This window comes from Microcebus murinus, chromosome 6, assembly GCF_040939455.1.
Source record: "Microcebus murinus isolate Inina chromosome 6, M.murinus_Inina_mat1.0, whole genome shotgun sequence".
Classification (NCBI taxonomy): domain Eukaryota; kingdom Metazoa; phylum Chordata; class Mammalia; order Primates; family Cheirogaleidae; genus Microcebus; species Microcebus murinus.
Window position 1 is genome coordinate 72667943 of NC_134109.1, and position 15285 is coordinate 72683227.

The following is a 15285-nucleotide window of genomic DNA, read 5'->3' on the forward strand; positions in this document are numbered from 1 at the left end:
CGTGTCTGTCGGCAGGTCCTAATGTCTCTGCCATCAAAATGGGTGTCAGGTTCTGTTAATTCTTTCTACTACCAGTTCCTCTTCCCACCTTCCCCCAGACTGAGTCGCCAACATCTCTTGTGCCTGATTCTGCAAAACCTCCAAACTGCTATTCTTGCTTCTACACTTGCCTCTCAGATCAATTCCCCACATAGTAGCCAGAATGACTTCAGACTTCAACTGTCCACATTAAGATTGCACACGAATTATATTGCACACTGAGAATAATGATCAAACATCACACCCTCAGTAGCCTCTGCCTACCTCTCTGACGTTGCCTTGTACTTTCCCTCCACATGCCCAGCGCTCTTTCACCATCATGGGCTCCTTTCTGTTCCTTCCTGCACCAGCTCTATCCTGTCTGTGGGCTTTGCCCTTGTTCTTCACATTGCCTGGAATGCTCTTCCCTCATCGTTCAGACCTCCACAGAAAGATCTTTTCTAACAACCCAATCTAAAGTAGCAACTTCCTTCTCCCATTCACTCTCCAACACACTACTCCGTTATATTCTTTCATTTTGAGATATTTTATTGCTTATTTTCTTTGCTCTTTGCTCACTGCCTCTACCAGGATGCCAAATCCTTGAGACCAAGGATCTCATATATCCCAATCAGTGCCTATTCGATGACCCATAAAATAAGTTTTCCAAATTAAAAGCACCCAAAATTTTCTGTAAAATCAAGAAATACATTTCCAATTTTTATGTTTAGAAACATCTGAGGAAGTTTGTGACATTTTCCCAAGAAACAGAACTATCATGGTTGGAGCCAGGACTACAATCTGGTCCTTTTCTGTACCTGTGGGTATGGCTTTGTGCATCTCTGCGGTACTGTTTCTCTTTCTCTTCATTTTTTTTCTATTGTTTTATGTGTGCCTTTGTATTTGTTTCCTCTGTTCTCTCTTTTTCAGTTATCTTTTATTTCTAACTTTCTGCTTTCTGGGAATTTATCCTACAGATATATTTTCACCAAAGGAAAATAACATATATTCAGAGTTGCAGCACAGATTGTAATAGGAAAAAAAACTGCTAAAAACATTATCTCCCTCGCTTTACCTCTTTCTTCCACTTTTCAATATCTCTAACTGCATCTGTGGCTGACTTGAGCATAAATTTGAATGAAAGTATACCTGACTGTGTAGTGTATTTATTTTATAAAATTTGTTTGATATTTTACATTTAATGTCACTTAGAGTCATTTTTAATGTCTTACCAAAAACTAAATTATATGGATTTTTTATAATTAAATATTTTATATTATATTGTTTACTTAAAAACAAGAAAGGTCTTCATTTTGCTATCCCAGAACTCTGGAACCACATATTCAAGAAACCAAGAACACTATAGAGTATTTCTTCTTTTATTTGAGAGAACATACCACTAGAGAAACTGGTCCACAAGACACTAAAAAATTCTCTTATTTAAGGACAATTATTCCTGAAAAGTATTTTCAGCATAATATATTTTCTATCTAACTCTTCTGCACCAAAAATATGCGGATACTAACATACTTACCATTGCCTTAGTCTCACTATTTCAGTTCTTATTAAATGTCAATGGCTTCTTATCACTTACATAAATTGTATAATAAGATCTAAAATAGCCTCTCCAGGGTTACTACTTACATTATGCCTAATAAACACATTTGCCATTCCATTATCACTGTCACTGATAAAATGCCAAATTCAAAATCCTAACATGATTCTATGGGGCCTTCACTGGTACAGGTTTTGAATATTTAGTTCTTAAAATGTTCTTGTCTTTTTTTTTTCTAATTCTAGTTGACAGGCTAATAATTCCCATTGGTAGAACTCTGCAGACTTCAGGTAGCTATAAAACCCCAAAGCACATTCTGTATTGCATCATATATTAACAAAGCAGAATTCAGAATCTATAATATTCCAATGCGAGAACATATATTTAAGGACAAATTCTGGAATCATCAGCTAACCTCCCGTTTATCAGACAGAAAAGGAAACCTACTAGTTTTAGATCATTGGGCTCCTGGAGAGGTGAAATTTTTGGTCATTATTCATATTTAAATAAAATAGAGAAAACGAAGAAATTGGGGGAAGAGTCATACTATTTGGGATATTTGCTGCCTTGAAATTTATGAGAACAGAACAATGCTGCAGAAACAGAGTAAGGGTGAGTTCTAAATTCAGATGTATAGTACTTTCTACCCTGCTTCTCAAATAAACTTTATGCCTTGTCTGATGCTTAGTATTATTTTAAAGGTGCTACAAAAAAAAATGAAAATAACAATGGCTTAGGGAGATTCACCATCTGGATTTTAATTTGAACATCATAAAAATGACTGTTTTTTCCTCTCATACATAAACCAAAGGTAGAGGGAGGAAGAGATCAAGAATCTGCCAGTCAATAATGGTAGGCTGAGTCTCATAAGCAAACTTCATTGACTTTACAAGTTTGCAAACCTCCTGGTTCCCAAACTCAGTTGACATATGTTTCTTTTCCTGTACATGATCCTAGCATTCAGCAATATGAACTAAGTTAGGGATTCTAAAATAAGAAAGACTTGATTCTCAAATCCTGGCTGAATTAGATTTTAAAAAAAAATACTTTACGTAGACCCTTCCTAAAACCTCTACAAGATCTTATCCTCAAATCCACTCAGACTTAAGCAGTAACCATCCTCCCTGATATTAATCCCAGGGCAGTGACAAAAGACCTACTGACATAGTATCTATTTATCATTTTTATTGGAATTCATTTAATGACTGAATGTTTTCTTCCTTAGTTCAGTTTAAGTGGACATGGATTAGGTCCTAATTATGTCATTTGGTCTTCATAGTCTATACTGTGGAACAAAAAGAATAGATATATTACTTCTCTTTTATAGATGCAAAATACCAGCATTAAAAGACTAAGTGACTTGCCTAAGGTTATACAGTTCCCTAAATACAGCTATATAATAGTAACTCAGCAAGGTAGAATGATTTCCAAACCAGAGATCTACTTTAGAGCACAAAAATAAGTCATTTCATTTTTATCAAGATGAGTTAAAAAGAGAAAAAGTATGTGAGAAAATGTGATGTAATTAATGAGTGATTCAGATTGAGTATATTTCAAAAATGATAACATTTAGGAAGAAAAACTTAGCACTGGAGGGGGACGAAAGCATTTTCAACCTGTAGAAAAAGACATTGAAATGAATTACATGGGAAGCACCTACCCACTGTGTTCACTCTACCTTGAAGTGGGTAAAGCAATCCACTATCTCAGAATCAATGGAAAGATAAGCATTGAATATATTAAATAGGGCGTAGGTAGAGAACTAAGTGAAACATACTGGAGACTGAAAGAATGTGGAAAAATGAGAGAAAGAAGAAAGACAATGCAGGGAAGAAAGAAAAGAGAGGAGAAAAGTCAGGGATAAGGAAGAGAAATTGCAAAAAATAAAAAAATAAAAGAAAGTAACAGGAAACAAAAAAGCTAAAAATAAATGTAAAAGAATAAGATTTAAAAATGAGTGCGTGAAGATAGAATTAGCAGGAAGAGATTGGGAAAGATGAGAAATAAGAAAGAAGCAAGAGGAAATGAGTGGAGAAAGATAAGGGAGTGAGCTGTTAGGACAGTGATCAGGCTCCCAAACACTTGGCTTTGGGAGCTGGTCTGAGAGCAGTCTGGAATCTACACACACACAGTGTTACAGCTGTGTGCCTGTCTACACTCTGAGAAATAGGGGAGAGGTATGGGCGCCCTCTCGACCCATGCATCTTTAGCACCATATGTCTTTCTGTATCAGGTGAGATAACAAAGAAGATTAGAGATGGTGAAAATCATTTCGTTTTCTGTCAGCCTACAATGACAATGCTTCTTTGTCTTATCTGATTAGAATAAGAAGCTTGTCCATGTTAGGTAACAGGGAAGAGAAGTGGATAGTAGAAAATAAAAGCAAAGGAAGATTGGGAAAGACTGTAACTCTCAGGTGCTTCCCGTGTCTTGGAATTGTCAACCTGAAGAAGCACGAAACAACCATAAGCAAGCACCTAGAGTACACAAAATGTGAAAATAGGAGAGAGAGCTTTTGATCTACTGTTCTAAGCACAGGTTTCTGTAGGCAGAGTGAGGTATGAATGTGGAGGCTAATAGGTGTCTAAATGAGTAACAGAGAAAAGGGAATTCCTAAGGTAATTTGAAGGGCACCAAAGATTTTTTTCCTATTTCAATTTGCACGGACTCACTATGTATGTGTTTATATAGATGTGAATATGTATTTGTAAAGTATGTTCCCATGTGTTGTAAGTACTTGTTTCACATAATTTGGCTACTAATTACAAATGTTATTAATCACATAAAACAAATGTTCTGATATTTCCTAATAGCTATGCTGTAAAAATGCCAATGTATTGAGTAAATTTCCCATTAGTTCTTCTACACTTTTAAGGCTGATTTTTCTGTGTTCTTTCTCTGTTATCCTTCTTTCTAGCTTCTCTTTCTGGAGATGCCATTAATAATTTCTTTCAAATTTGAGTTAGGAATTTATTCCCATCTATTCTCCCTCCACCAATTCAATAGCACTATTTTTTTAATGATATATTGAAATATAGTCAGCACATCATAAAATTCACCATTCAAAGTGTACAATTTGGTGGTTTTAAGTGTATTTAGAATTGTGGAAGCATTGACATGATATAATTCTAGAACATTTATTTCATCACACCAGAAAGATACCTCATACTCATTATGTCAATCTCTGTTCCACCTCTGGGCCTACGTAGCCATTATTCTGCTTTCTGCCTCTGTAGATTTGTCTCTCTAGACATTTTCATAAATTGAATCAAACAATATGCAGTCTTTTGCAACTGGCTTCTTTCATATAACAGTGTTTCTGAGGTTCATCTATGTTACAGCATGTATCAATACATCATTCCTTTTTATTACCTAATTGTATTCTGCTGTATCCATAGCACTTCTGAAAAATAAGTACTGCTTGTAATAAAAAACCAAGAGTAACATTTATATATGTTACATTATAGTACTTGTTATAATTAACAATATTTCATCCTTTAGATCATTTATTTCAACAGTGAACATGTGCAGTATCATAGTATGAGCATTTATGTATTAAATGTTTGTATAACTACATTAATATAAAAATTAGAAAATAATCACAAATATGAAATATTTTAAAATACACCTTACAATAATATGGAGAGAAGTGTCATTATTTTTATGCATCCCAATGGATTATCTTGTGCACCTCCTGAGGTGAGCACATTTTAATTTGGAGACTAATGTACATACTCTATCTTAATTCTGGGTTTCTCCAACATAAATAGAATTCTTATTTAGACAATGTTACAACCAGAAAAGAGGAACTATTTACACAAACAATGTCATAGTTATAATATTTATTGCCTAAATAAAATATCACCAATTGATGAAGACACTAATTAACAATTTCCTAAAAAGTTTAAACCAAGAATACATACCCTTTTTTCCTATCACCTACTACTGAGAGAAAATAAGAAAACTCATTGCAAATTTAAAACTTAACTGCAATTGCATTATTCTTCTCATCTCTCAAATGAGTATATTAGATTTTATGTTCTGTACAGCTAATTTCAGCTCTACTGTATTATGATTTTATTGAGATAGTCAAAATATTTTTATATGCTCTGATAAGTTTTTTATGATGCAGAAATATTTGTGAGAGGGATATCATTTAGCTATCATTCTGGGATCTGAGGAAGAAGTAGATTATGGACATATGGTGAACAAATGAGACTGAATTAGTACTAGAGTTTAAGAACAGGATGTGAAGCAGATGCAAAATTGGTACCCAGCTAAGGTAGTAACTAGGGGAATTCCTCTAAGTAAGGAGAAATGTATAGATCTTGTATGAGAGCCTGGTAATGAGATTGGTGCAAGAATGCACAAAGCACCAAAGCACAACGATGTGACGACAACTAGCAAGGCACCAATTCAGAAACTAGGCAGATAGGTAACAATCTGGAACTATAGGAATCACACTACAATCAGTTCTATAGGAACTGAAGGAGAAAAACAACCACAGAAGCAATTTGATCTGTGACAATGAAGAGAAGGGACTATAACTCAGCAACTAATATAAATTAGAGAAGATAAATCACCACAAATGGCAATAAAACAAACTAACTAACTAACTAAATGGACAACCTTGATTTAAGTTCTGCTTTAATCAGGAAATTTGTGGCATATCTAAAGCAATGTCACCCAAAATCTCACAGAAGTGCAGTTACCTAGAAGCGTGTGGTTAAGTGGGAATGGAAAGTGTGGGTGGAACAGTGTCTCAGTGAAAAATCAGGAGAATGAAGGAGAGAGGAGTTAACCAGGGTACACAAAACAACATAAGTTGTTTTCAACTAGAGCATGTTAGTTGTGGCAAATAATGTTTTTATCTGACGAGGAACTATGAAACAGAGGAAAAGGTGCTTGTAACATAAACATTTTCCTCTATTCTGCAGAGTGAGAAGTGATGGAGACAGAAAATGACACAGTGGTGACAGAATTCATCCTCCTTGGTCTGACACAGTCTCAAGATGCTCAACTCCTGGTCTTTGTGCTAGTTTTGATTTTCTATCTCATCATCCTCCCTGGAAACTTTCTCATCATTCTCACCATCAGGTCAGACCCGGGGCTCACGGCTCCCCTCTATTTCTTCCTGGGCAACTTGGCCTTCCTGGATGCATCCTACTCCTTCATTGTGGTTCCCAGGATGCTGGTGGACTTCCTCTCTGAGAAGAAGGTAATCTCCTACAGAGGCTGCATCACGCAGCTCTTTTTCTTGCATTTCCTTGGAGCAGGGGAGATGTTCCTTCTTGTCGTGATGGCCTTTGACCGCTATATTGCTATCTGTCGGCCTTTACACTATTCAACCCTCATGAACCCTAGAACCTGCTATGCATTATTGTTGACTCTGTGGCTTGGAGGTTTTGCCCATTCCATTGTGCAAGTGGCCCTTATCCTGCACTTGCCTTTCTGTGGCCCAAATCAGCTGGATAACTTCTTTTGTGATGTCCCACAGGTCATTAAGCTGGCCTGCACTGACGTCTTCGTGGTGGAGCTCCTGATGGTCTCCAACAGTGGCTTACTCAGCCTCCTGTGTTTCCTGGGGCTTCTGGCCTCCTATGCAGTCATCCTCTGCCGTGTAAGGGGGCACTCCTCTGAAGGGAAGAACAAGGCTATCTCCACATGCACCACCCACATTATCATTGTGTTTCTCATGTTTGGACCTGCTATTTTCATCTACACTCGCCCCTTCCGGGCTTTCCCAGCTGACAAAGTGGTTTCTCTCTTCCATACAGTCATCTTTCCTTTGATGAACCCTGTGATTTATACACTTCGCAACCAGGAAGTGAAAGCTTCCATGAGGAAGTTGTTAAGTCAGCATATGGTTTGCCAAATGGAATAGAAGAATTAGAAAAACAAGAAAGGAAAAGTCCAGTTGAAAATAGTTAAATATTTTCTTCATTCATGCATTGAATCAGTCAGTCACTTAGCAAATACTTCATTTATTAAGTACTTCCCATTTTCAGGCACTCATCTAAGCATATGAATGAGACAGGTAAGATTCCAGTTCTTGTAGGGTTACATTCAAGTGGATAAAGAGGGGTTGAACTATTAAATTTTATAGAAATCATAGTATCAGAAAGAGATAGTGTTCTGTAGCAAGTAAAAAAATAGTACTCTGCTAGAGATTATCTGGGGAGGTGTTAATTATCTTACTTTTTGTTGTCCAGTAAGGTCTTCTTGAGTGATGTGTAGCTGATACCAAGATGATTTTAAAGAAACAAACTTGCAATTATCTGGGGACAAAAATTCTAGGCAGAGAGGATGACTAGTCGAAGGATCTACAGTTATTATGAGCTTGGTGCATTTGAAGACCATAAAGAGGATAGAATAGCTGTAGTGTAGTTAGTGAGTGTGAGAATGGTAAGAATTAAAGTCAGAGATGTTTGTAGGGACAAAATCATATAGGCTATTTTAGGCAATGATAGTAAATTCTATTGTTTTCAAATTTCAAAAAGAGACCATTGAAAGACATTAATCAGGAAAGTACCTATCTAACGTTTCCTATTTGACTTAAAGCAAGATCCTCAAGATTCCAGATGGAGGGCTATGAGTATTAAAATTAAGTGGAAACTATCATGCTCTTAAATATTTTATTTTGTGGGCACTTAAAGACCTAGTTGTTTTTGTCTAATTTGTTAGGGAGAGGAAAATAAAACTTTCATATTTTATCAAAAATTGCCATGAAAAAAATTAACACAAGTTTTGTGGTTATTACTAGTAGAATATTCCTTTTTAAAAAATTATACAGAGGAATTTGTAAGGAAACTACTTATAAATGAGTTCACCTTGAATGCAGTGATGACACCTATAAGGTATCAATCATTCTTTGGGTGCAGATAACTAAACCATATTGGTTATTTTTTAAATAAATATATAAGGCATTAGATGCTTATAAATTATTAGAAGTGCTTTAAGACCAGGCTATAGACTTGGCGTCCTAAAATAAATCTTAAAACATTAGAGTAAATTGGCCTATATAAGGAGCTAATGTCAACATAGCAATTATGAATGTGGCACATATAGAAATCATCTTTTGACCGCCAACTGCAGAATCACAGCATTTGAACCATGACCAATGATCAGGAAAAGACCCCATAGTTGTTCTAGTGCTCTTAGATAAATCCCCACACAAAATGGAAAACTTACATAGTCCAAGCCTACTTCCTTCATTTCTAAATTTAAATCTTATGAGAGTCAGAAGTTCTAAGAATATATCTAGATCTGATTTTAAACTATTATTGAAGTCTATGAATGAGTCAGAGATAGATTGAGTCTTATGAAGGCTATAAATCAGCTTCAATTCTATAAAATTCCAGGTAAGATTAAGACAGGGTTATTCAACTTTGGCACTACTGGCTTTTTGGACTGCATAATTCTTTGTTGTGGAGGGCTGTCCTATGCATTGTGGGTTGTTTAGTAGCCTCCCTTATTCTACACACTAGGTGCCTGTAGCATCTCCTCATTTGTAACAACCAAAAATATCTCTACATATTGTCAATGGACTCTAATGGGCAAATTTTCCCCAATGAGAAACAGCATTAAGGGTATTTATTTCCACTACATTGATCTTACAGTGAAATGGTGAACTTTCTTTAGGGAAAGTAACATGAACTGGAGCCTATACATTAAATAATAAATATCCAAATTTAATCTAAAAATCATTAGAAACATCAGAAGACTGAAAGATATTATACAAATATAAAAGAAAAAAGATAGATAACCGAAATATAAATTCTGGATAAAAGATTATCCAGAGTATGAAAGTGAATAGCAATAACATTACATTAACAATGTCTAGATATTCAAGATAGAAAACAAGCACCAGATATATTCTCCAGCAAACTGGTATTAACTGAGTAGCACCTAAGTAGACACATAGGTGCTACAGTAATAGGGTATTGGGCAGGTGGGAGGGGGGAGGGGGGCGGGTATATACATACATAGTGAGTGAGATGTGCACCATCTGGGGGATGGTCATGATGGAGACTCAGACTTTTGGGGGGAGGGGGGGAATGGGCATTTATTGAAACCTTAAAATCTGTACCCCCATAATATGCCAAAATAAAAAAAAAAAAAAAAAAAAATTTATTTTTCCTTGTTAGTAACATTGCCCTTTTACTATCTATGATAACCTGAGATCTTGCTTATTATGAATAATATTTATTAATAATAATATTATTAATATTATTATTACTTATGTACTTAATAATATTATGTATTTATTATGAATAGTTCCATTAGCCCTTTTTGTAGATTTAGTAGATTTTCTAGGTATTTTATTAGGGACATTTTTGAAACCAAGTTAACAAGTTATAGTGGTTTCTAATTTTGGCTTTTTGTAACATGCTTGTTGGATTTCAGTTTTAGTGTTATTCTGGACTCATAAAATGATATATGAATTGTTCACTGGCATTTTATTTCCTGAAAGAATTTGGGTAAGATTGTTTATACTTTTTCCTTATGTATTTGATAACATTAATTAATAAAACCATCTGAATCTGGAAAAAAAAAAAAAAGTATAGTAAATAGATAAAATGAGAGTGAATTTCACCAATTGAAATCCATAAGAAGAACTAAATTAAATTTTAGATCTAAAAATTTCTGAAATTAAATATTTGTTAGATGAGTTTAAAATCAGATTAAACACAGAAGAATACTATAGAATGAATTGGAAATTAAATCAATAGAAATAATAAAATTAAAATGCAAACAAGAAAAAAAGGAAAATACAGGAAAGAATATTAAAGATATGTGAGATACAATGAAAATACTGGTGGGATTTAAACTCCATGTGTGTCTATGGTTCTCCTGGTTAATGCCTCTCTTAGGACCCCTAATGACTCTGCTTTTAACACGCATTTTCAGATAGTACACTCTCCACTACTTAATACCATTCATACACAACCAAATTTGAGCCCTTACTGTTTCTCTCCAATGTGATTCCTATCCTGCCTCTACTCTAACTTTTAAGACTGTCTGTGTTCAGCTGTTCTTCCCTAACAGCCCTCAACTGGACTCTTAGGCTCTTAGGCAGGGACAACTCTATGACCCTAAGTCAGCAGGAAGCAGTTACAGAAGAACAGACTGTCATGCAAACACCCCAGTTTCTGAGTCCACTGTTAAGAATGTCAATTCTAACCAAAGAAAAGGGGGCATGAAAGGACAACCTTGCTGATAAACTATGTAACAGAGAAAACGTGGGGGGGAGGGGGGAAATCACAGCACATAATGGTTACTTTATTTGCTTAACCACCTATGGCTTAACTTGTCTCTGATATTTATGGTATATTAGTATGAGACATTTACTTATATAAAATCTCAGTACTTCTAATTTCTAGATTTAGATATTTTGAAAAATTAGTAAAGATATTTGATGTCTCTTATTTCTCCCAAAACAAATTCCAACAAAAATAAACACATAAATTAATTTTTGTTTAAAAAAAAAAAGGAGTTTGTTTTAACAGCACTTAAAAAGGACTGAGCAGACAGCAGGGGAAAGACCCTCCCGCACATCCACCAGAACACATACCAAAAGGACTGAAAAAGCCAGACTAGCAGAGAAAAGCAACAAACACAGCTGTTATCATTTTGCAGCAATAACTGCTTTATTTTAACCCTTTACTCCCCCAATAAAAGCCCAAACCCCTTAGCCACAGACAGCAATCCATCTTTCTGTCTTCCATGCAGTGCATTTTTCTCTCTTGGAAAGTAAAATAAACCTCTTTCTTTAAAATCTATCCTTATTTTTGTGTCAGAATACTTCTCACCCCCTGCTGTCAGTTCCCACCCTACCAACCTTTATTTTATTGATGAGGTTGTTAGTAATGTACCCTCTTTTATTCCTACTTCTGATAATTTATTTTATTCTCTCTCTCACTCTCCCCTTACTGTGTGTGTGTCTGTGTGTGTGTGTCAGTGTGTCTGTGTGTGTGTGTCAGTGTGTGTCTGTGTTTTGCATATGTATGTCTTATTTGGTCAACATACTAAGAAGTTTATGGATTTTTATTGATCTCAAAGAACAAGCTTTTGATTTCATTTATTTTCTTTTCTTAATTTTATTGTTTCTGCGCTCATGTGTATTTTTCCTTCATTCTGCTTGTTTTGGATTTAATTTGCTCTTTTTTCCAGTTTTTTTCCTTAAGACAGATGCTTAGGTTAATATCTTGACCCCTTTCTTTATTTTTAATGTATGAATTCAATCCTAGAGAGTTTCCTGTAAACACTTATTTAGGTATATCTACCCAAATTAGAGAAGTCATATTTTCATTTGTGCTGTTTGAAATTATTTTTCAGAAACCTTTTTTCAGACTTTCTATTCGAAAAATAAGTTATTTAGTGCTAAGTTTTAAAGTTTCTGATTATTTCCAATTTTACAGATATATTTGTTATACATTTCAGTTTAATTTCATTATAGTTATGAAATATGCTTTATATGATTTCTATTCTGTTAAATATGTTAAAGTGTGTTTCATGACCCAAAATACTATTTATTAAAAGTTACATTTGCATTTAAGAAGAATATATATTATTCTGTTGTTGTATAGAGTATTTTATAACTGGGTATATATAATTGGGTGCTATTGTTGTTGTTTTAATAGACCTTATATTTAGAACATTTGAATTTGTTTCTAACTTTTTGTCTTCTTTTGGATATTTAAGCTTTATTTTAAGTAATTATAATTATTTATATTCATTGTTTATTATTACTTAAATTTATTCATATTTATAATATTGGCTTCTTAGATATCTCTTTTTCTTATAGTTTTTCTACTAGACATTTTAACTTATCACAGTTTAACATCAAGCAATATTATATCTGTCCAGGTATCACATAAAAAATTAAAACAAGTATACTTCTATTTCCTTAATCTCACCCTTTATGTTTATTTGCTTTATATGAAATGTCTATTGAGATAATATATTCCAGAATATATTGTATTACTTTTGCTTTGCACTAGCATTTGTCTTTTAGAAATATTTATATACTTTTAAAAAATTGTCTTTTTTTCTCTTCATGTTTCATTGTACAATTCTATTGCTATCTTCAAGGTCACTAATCTTTTCTTCTAAAATGTCATTTCTTTCATGAATGCCATCCAATACATTTTTCACTTCTCCAATAGAATTGTCCAATTCCATATTTCAACTTGGATGTTTTTATATCATTCATGACTCTACATAACCATTGTATACTAAGAGTTCAGCTTCTAATAATGATCAAGGTAAATTACCTTATCCACAATGATGGTACCCTTCCTTACTTTCAAGTCTCTTGAAACTAAAAGTGACTGAGTGGCAGCAAAACCCCGTGAAGTTAACAGAAATCTTACTGCATCTCCTGGTAAAAGCATGCTCCAGAATTACTAGAACTACGACGCTAAAGTTGTGAGAATAGAAAGCAAAAATTCTAAAGTGAGTTATAGGGAGTAACAGTGCATGGGAAATATCCTAGTTCCCAACCATGTAGACTATTTATATTATGGACAAAATAGAATATAATATTAATTTTTAAAAATATATACTACAATTTAGAGGAAGCCATCCCAATATTAGAATAATTTGCTAATATAATATCAGTATATATTTTATATTATCTAAAAATTGATGCTTCAGCTATCATTTCAAATAACTGTTCCAATGTTCTATTAGCACAGCAGCTTCTCTGTTTTTTCTTTTATGCAGTAAGTGATAGAGCCAGCAGATCCATAATTAATCAACTCCTACCTCTCTTTTGCTGAAAAGTAGGGTTATTTTACTAAGTTATAACAAACTCTTCTTTGATTAAACAGTTTATATGCCCTCACATGGTAGTAATGGTCAAAATTCTGTGGACATGAAAAGGAAACCTATACCTATTACATATTTTGATTCCTATAACAACAAATCATGGTCTCACTGAAAATGGAATGGGTCAATTTAACAAACTTGTTATGAGTGGGTCATTAGTCTCCTGAAGAGATGTACCAGATTAGAGGTTCAAGTTAATTTTATTGATGACAAGTTGGATATTTATTGCACCATAACAAAATCAGCTTTGGTGAGTAGGAGGCCATGCAGTGGGACCATGCACAGCCTTCCTTTCTGCTACTATAGCTACATCAATGATAGGGGGTAGCTTATACTAACTGGCTAAGGCATTATGTCTTCTTGGTTGTTTAGTATCTCTTTCGTGATGCTCTTTATTGAGAGTTAATAACAGATAATGCAGTTCTTGGTGGACATCTTTTTTGATATGGTTAACTAAAATGTCATAGTCAAATGATCCGTCCTTATCAGGGCATGATAGAAATCAAGGAACTGATTATCAACTCTTGTACAGTTCTCTGCTGTAGATGGCATTGTTATGCTACCAACCCTATAGATCTACATTATGGTTTTCCTACTAGAATTTGTCAAAACTTACAAATGAGTATCACAGATAACCATAAATTTTACCTGGGTGTATAGCCCAATTGGTATGGCCACTTTTGCTGCATACTAGATTTGCTGAGAATACTTTCTTGCACTGGGCCCACTAAAAGCTGGAAGCCTACATGTCAATCAAAAAATGGGTCAAAACAATGTTCCCAAATGTGAAATATACTGCCTCCAGAAATGGAGGAGCATCACCAGATGTTATGCATTCTGCTTATCTGTTTGTTGGTTGACATACAAGGTGTAATATTTATCCATAACTTTTAGGGTGCTGTTCTACCATGCTATGACAAATGGAATGCTAAAGGCATCAATATATGTGAACCTTACAAAGACTTCATTGAGTATTTGAGAATGGAATTTGGATTTGAAGAATGTTTTTTCTTTTTACTGTATGGACTCAGTAGGTTAATCATCTTTAATATAATGTGAAAATATACTTAAGAATAAACATTTCAAACTTTCTACACTTTTCTAAGTCAAAACCGACTGCTATACTGAAAATTAAAACTATGAACCACTTGTTATATCTTTCTAACCAGACTGCATGGACTATTCAAATTAGATTTATGTAGATCATGCACTGACCTAAGGGTGCATATTGTCTTTTAATATTATTTAGCTTAACTGAGTCCACCTCAGTCAATAGCACAATAATTTCAGGTTATATCAGCACTGGAAAATGTTAAAGTTAACTGAACATTAGATGAAATTATTTCAAGGACTAGGTTTAAAGAGCACAAGTAACTAACCCATAGAAACTACACTAATCAGACCTTTTCTGTTTGTTTTTTAGTTTAAGTTAGCAAAGTTTAATGATTCACCTCATTCCTTATACTTACTTGAGGAAGAAAACTTGAAAAGACTATAGTGATCAATTTCACTCCATCATAGCCTTAATGAAATCATATTGTGCAAAGTGCACTGTAACATATCTTTTTTTACTCAAAAGAATATGAGTGTTTTCCATGTTCCTAAATAGTTTTCTCAAACATCATTTCCCTGAAGGTGCAATATTCCACCCTATAACTCCCTATAATCCCTTTAAGAAAGTAAAGCCCAGATTGTAGGATATTTTAAATGCTTCAATTTTTTTTATTTCAGCATATTATGTGGGTACAAATGTCAAGGCTACGTATATTGCCCTTGCACCCCCCCTTCAAGTCAGAGCTTCAAGTGCGACCATCCCCGAGATGGAAACTGCTTGAATTTTAAAAACTCTTTTAACTTTTATTTTAAAAAATTTTTATTGA

At 34.2% G+C, this 15285-nt stretch overlaps 1 protein-coding gene across 1 annotated transcript; it reads left to right on the forward strand.

The window, feature by feature from the left end:
- The first annotated feature begins 6521 nt into the window (after positions 1 to 6521).
- On the forward strand, positions 6522 to 15285 carry LOC105864631 (olfactory receptor 4N5). The gene is made up of 2 exons (XM_076004629.1): positions 6522 to 7453; positions 15261 to 15285. Exons 1-2 carry the CDS (start codon positions 6522 to 6524, stop codon positions 15283 to 15285), a joined length of 957 nt encoding a protein of 318 aa, XP_075860744.1.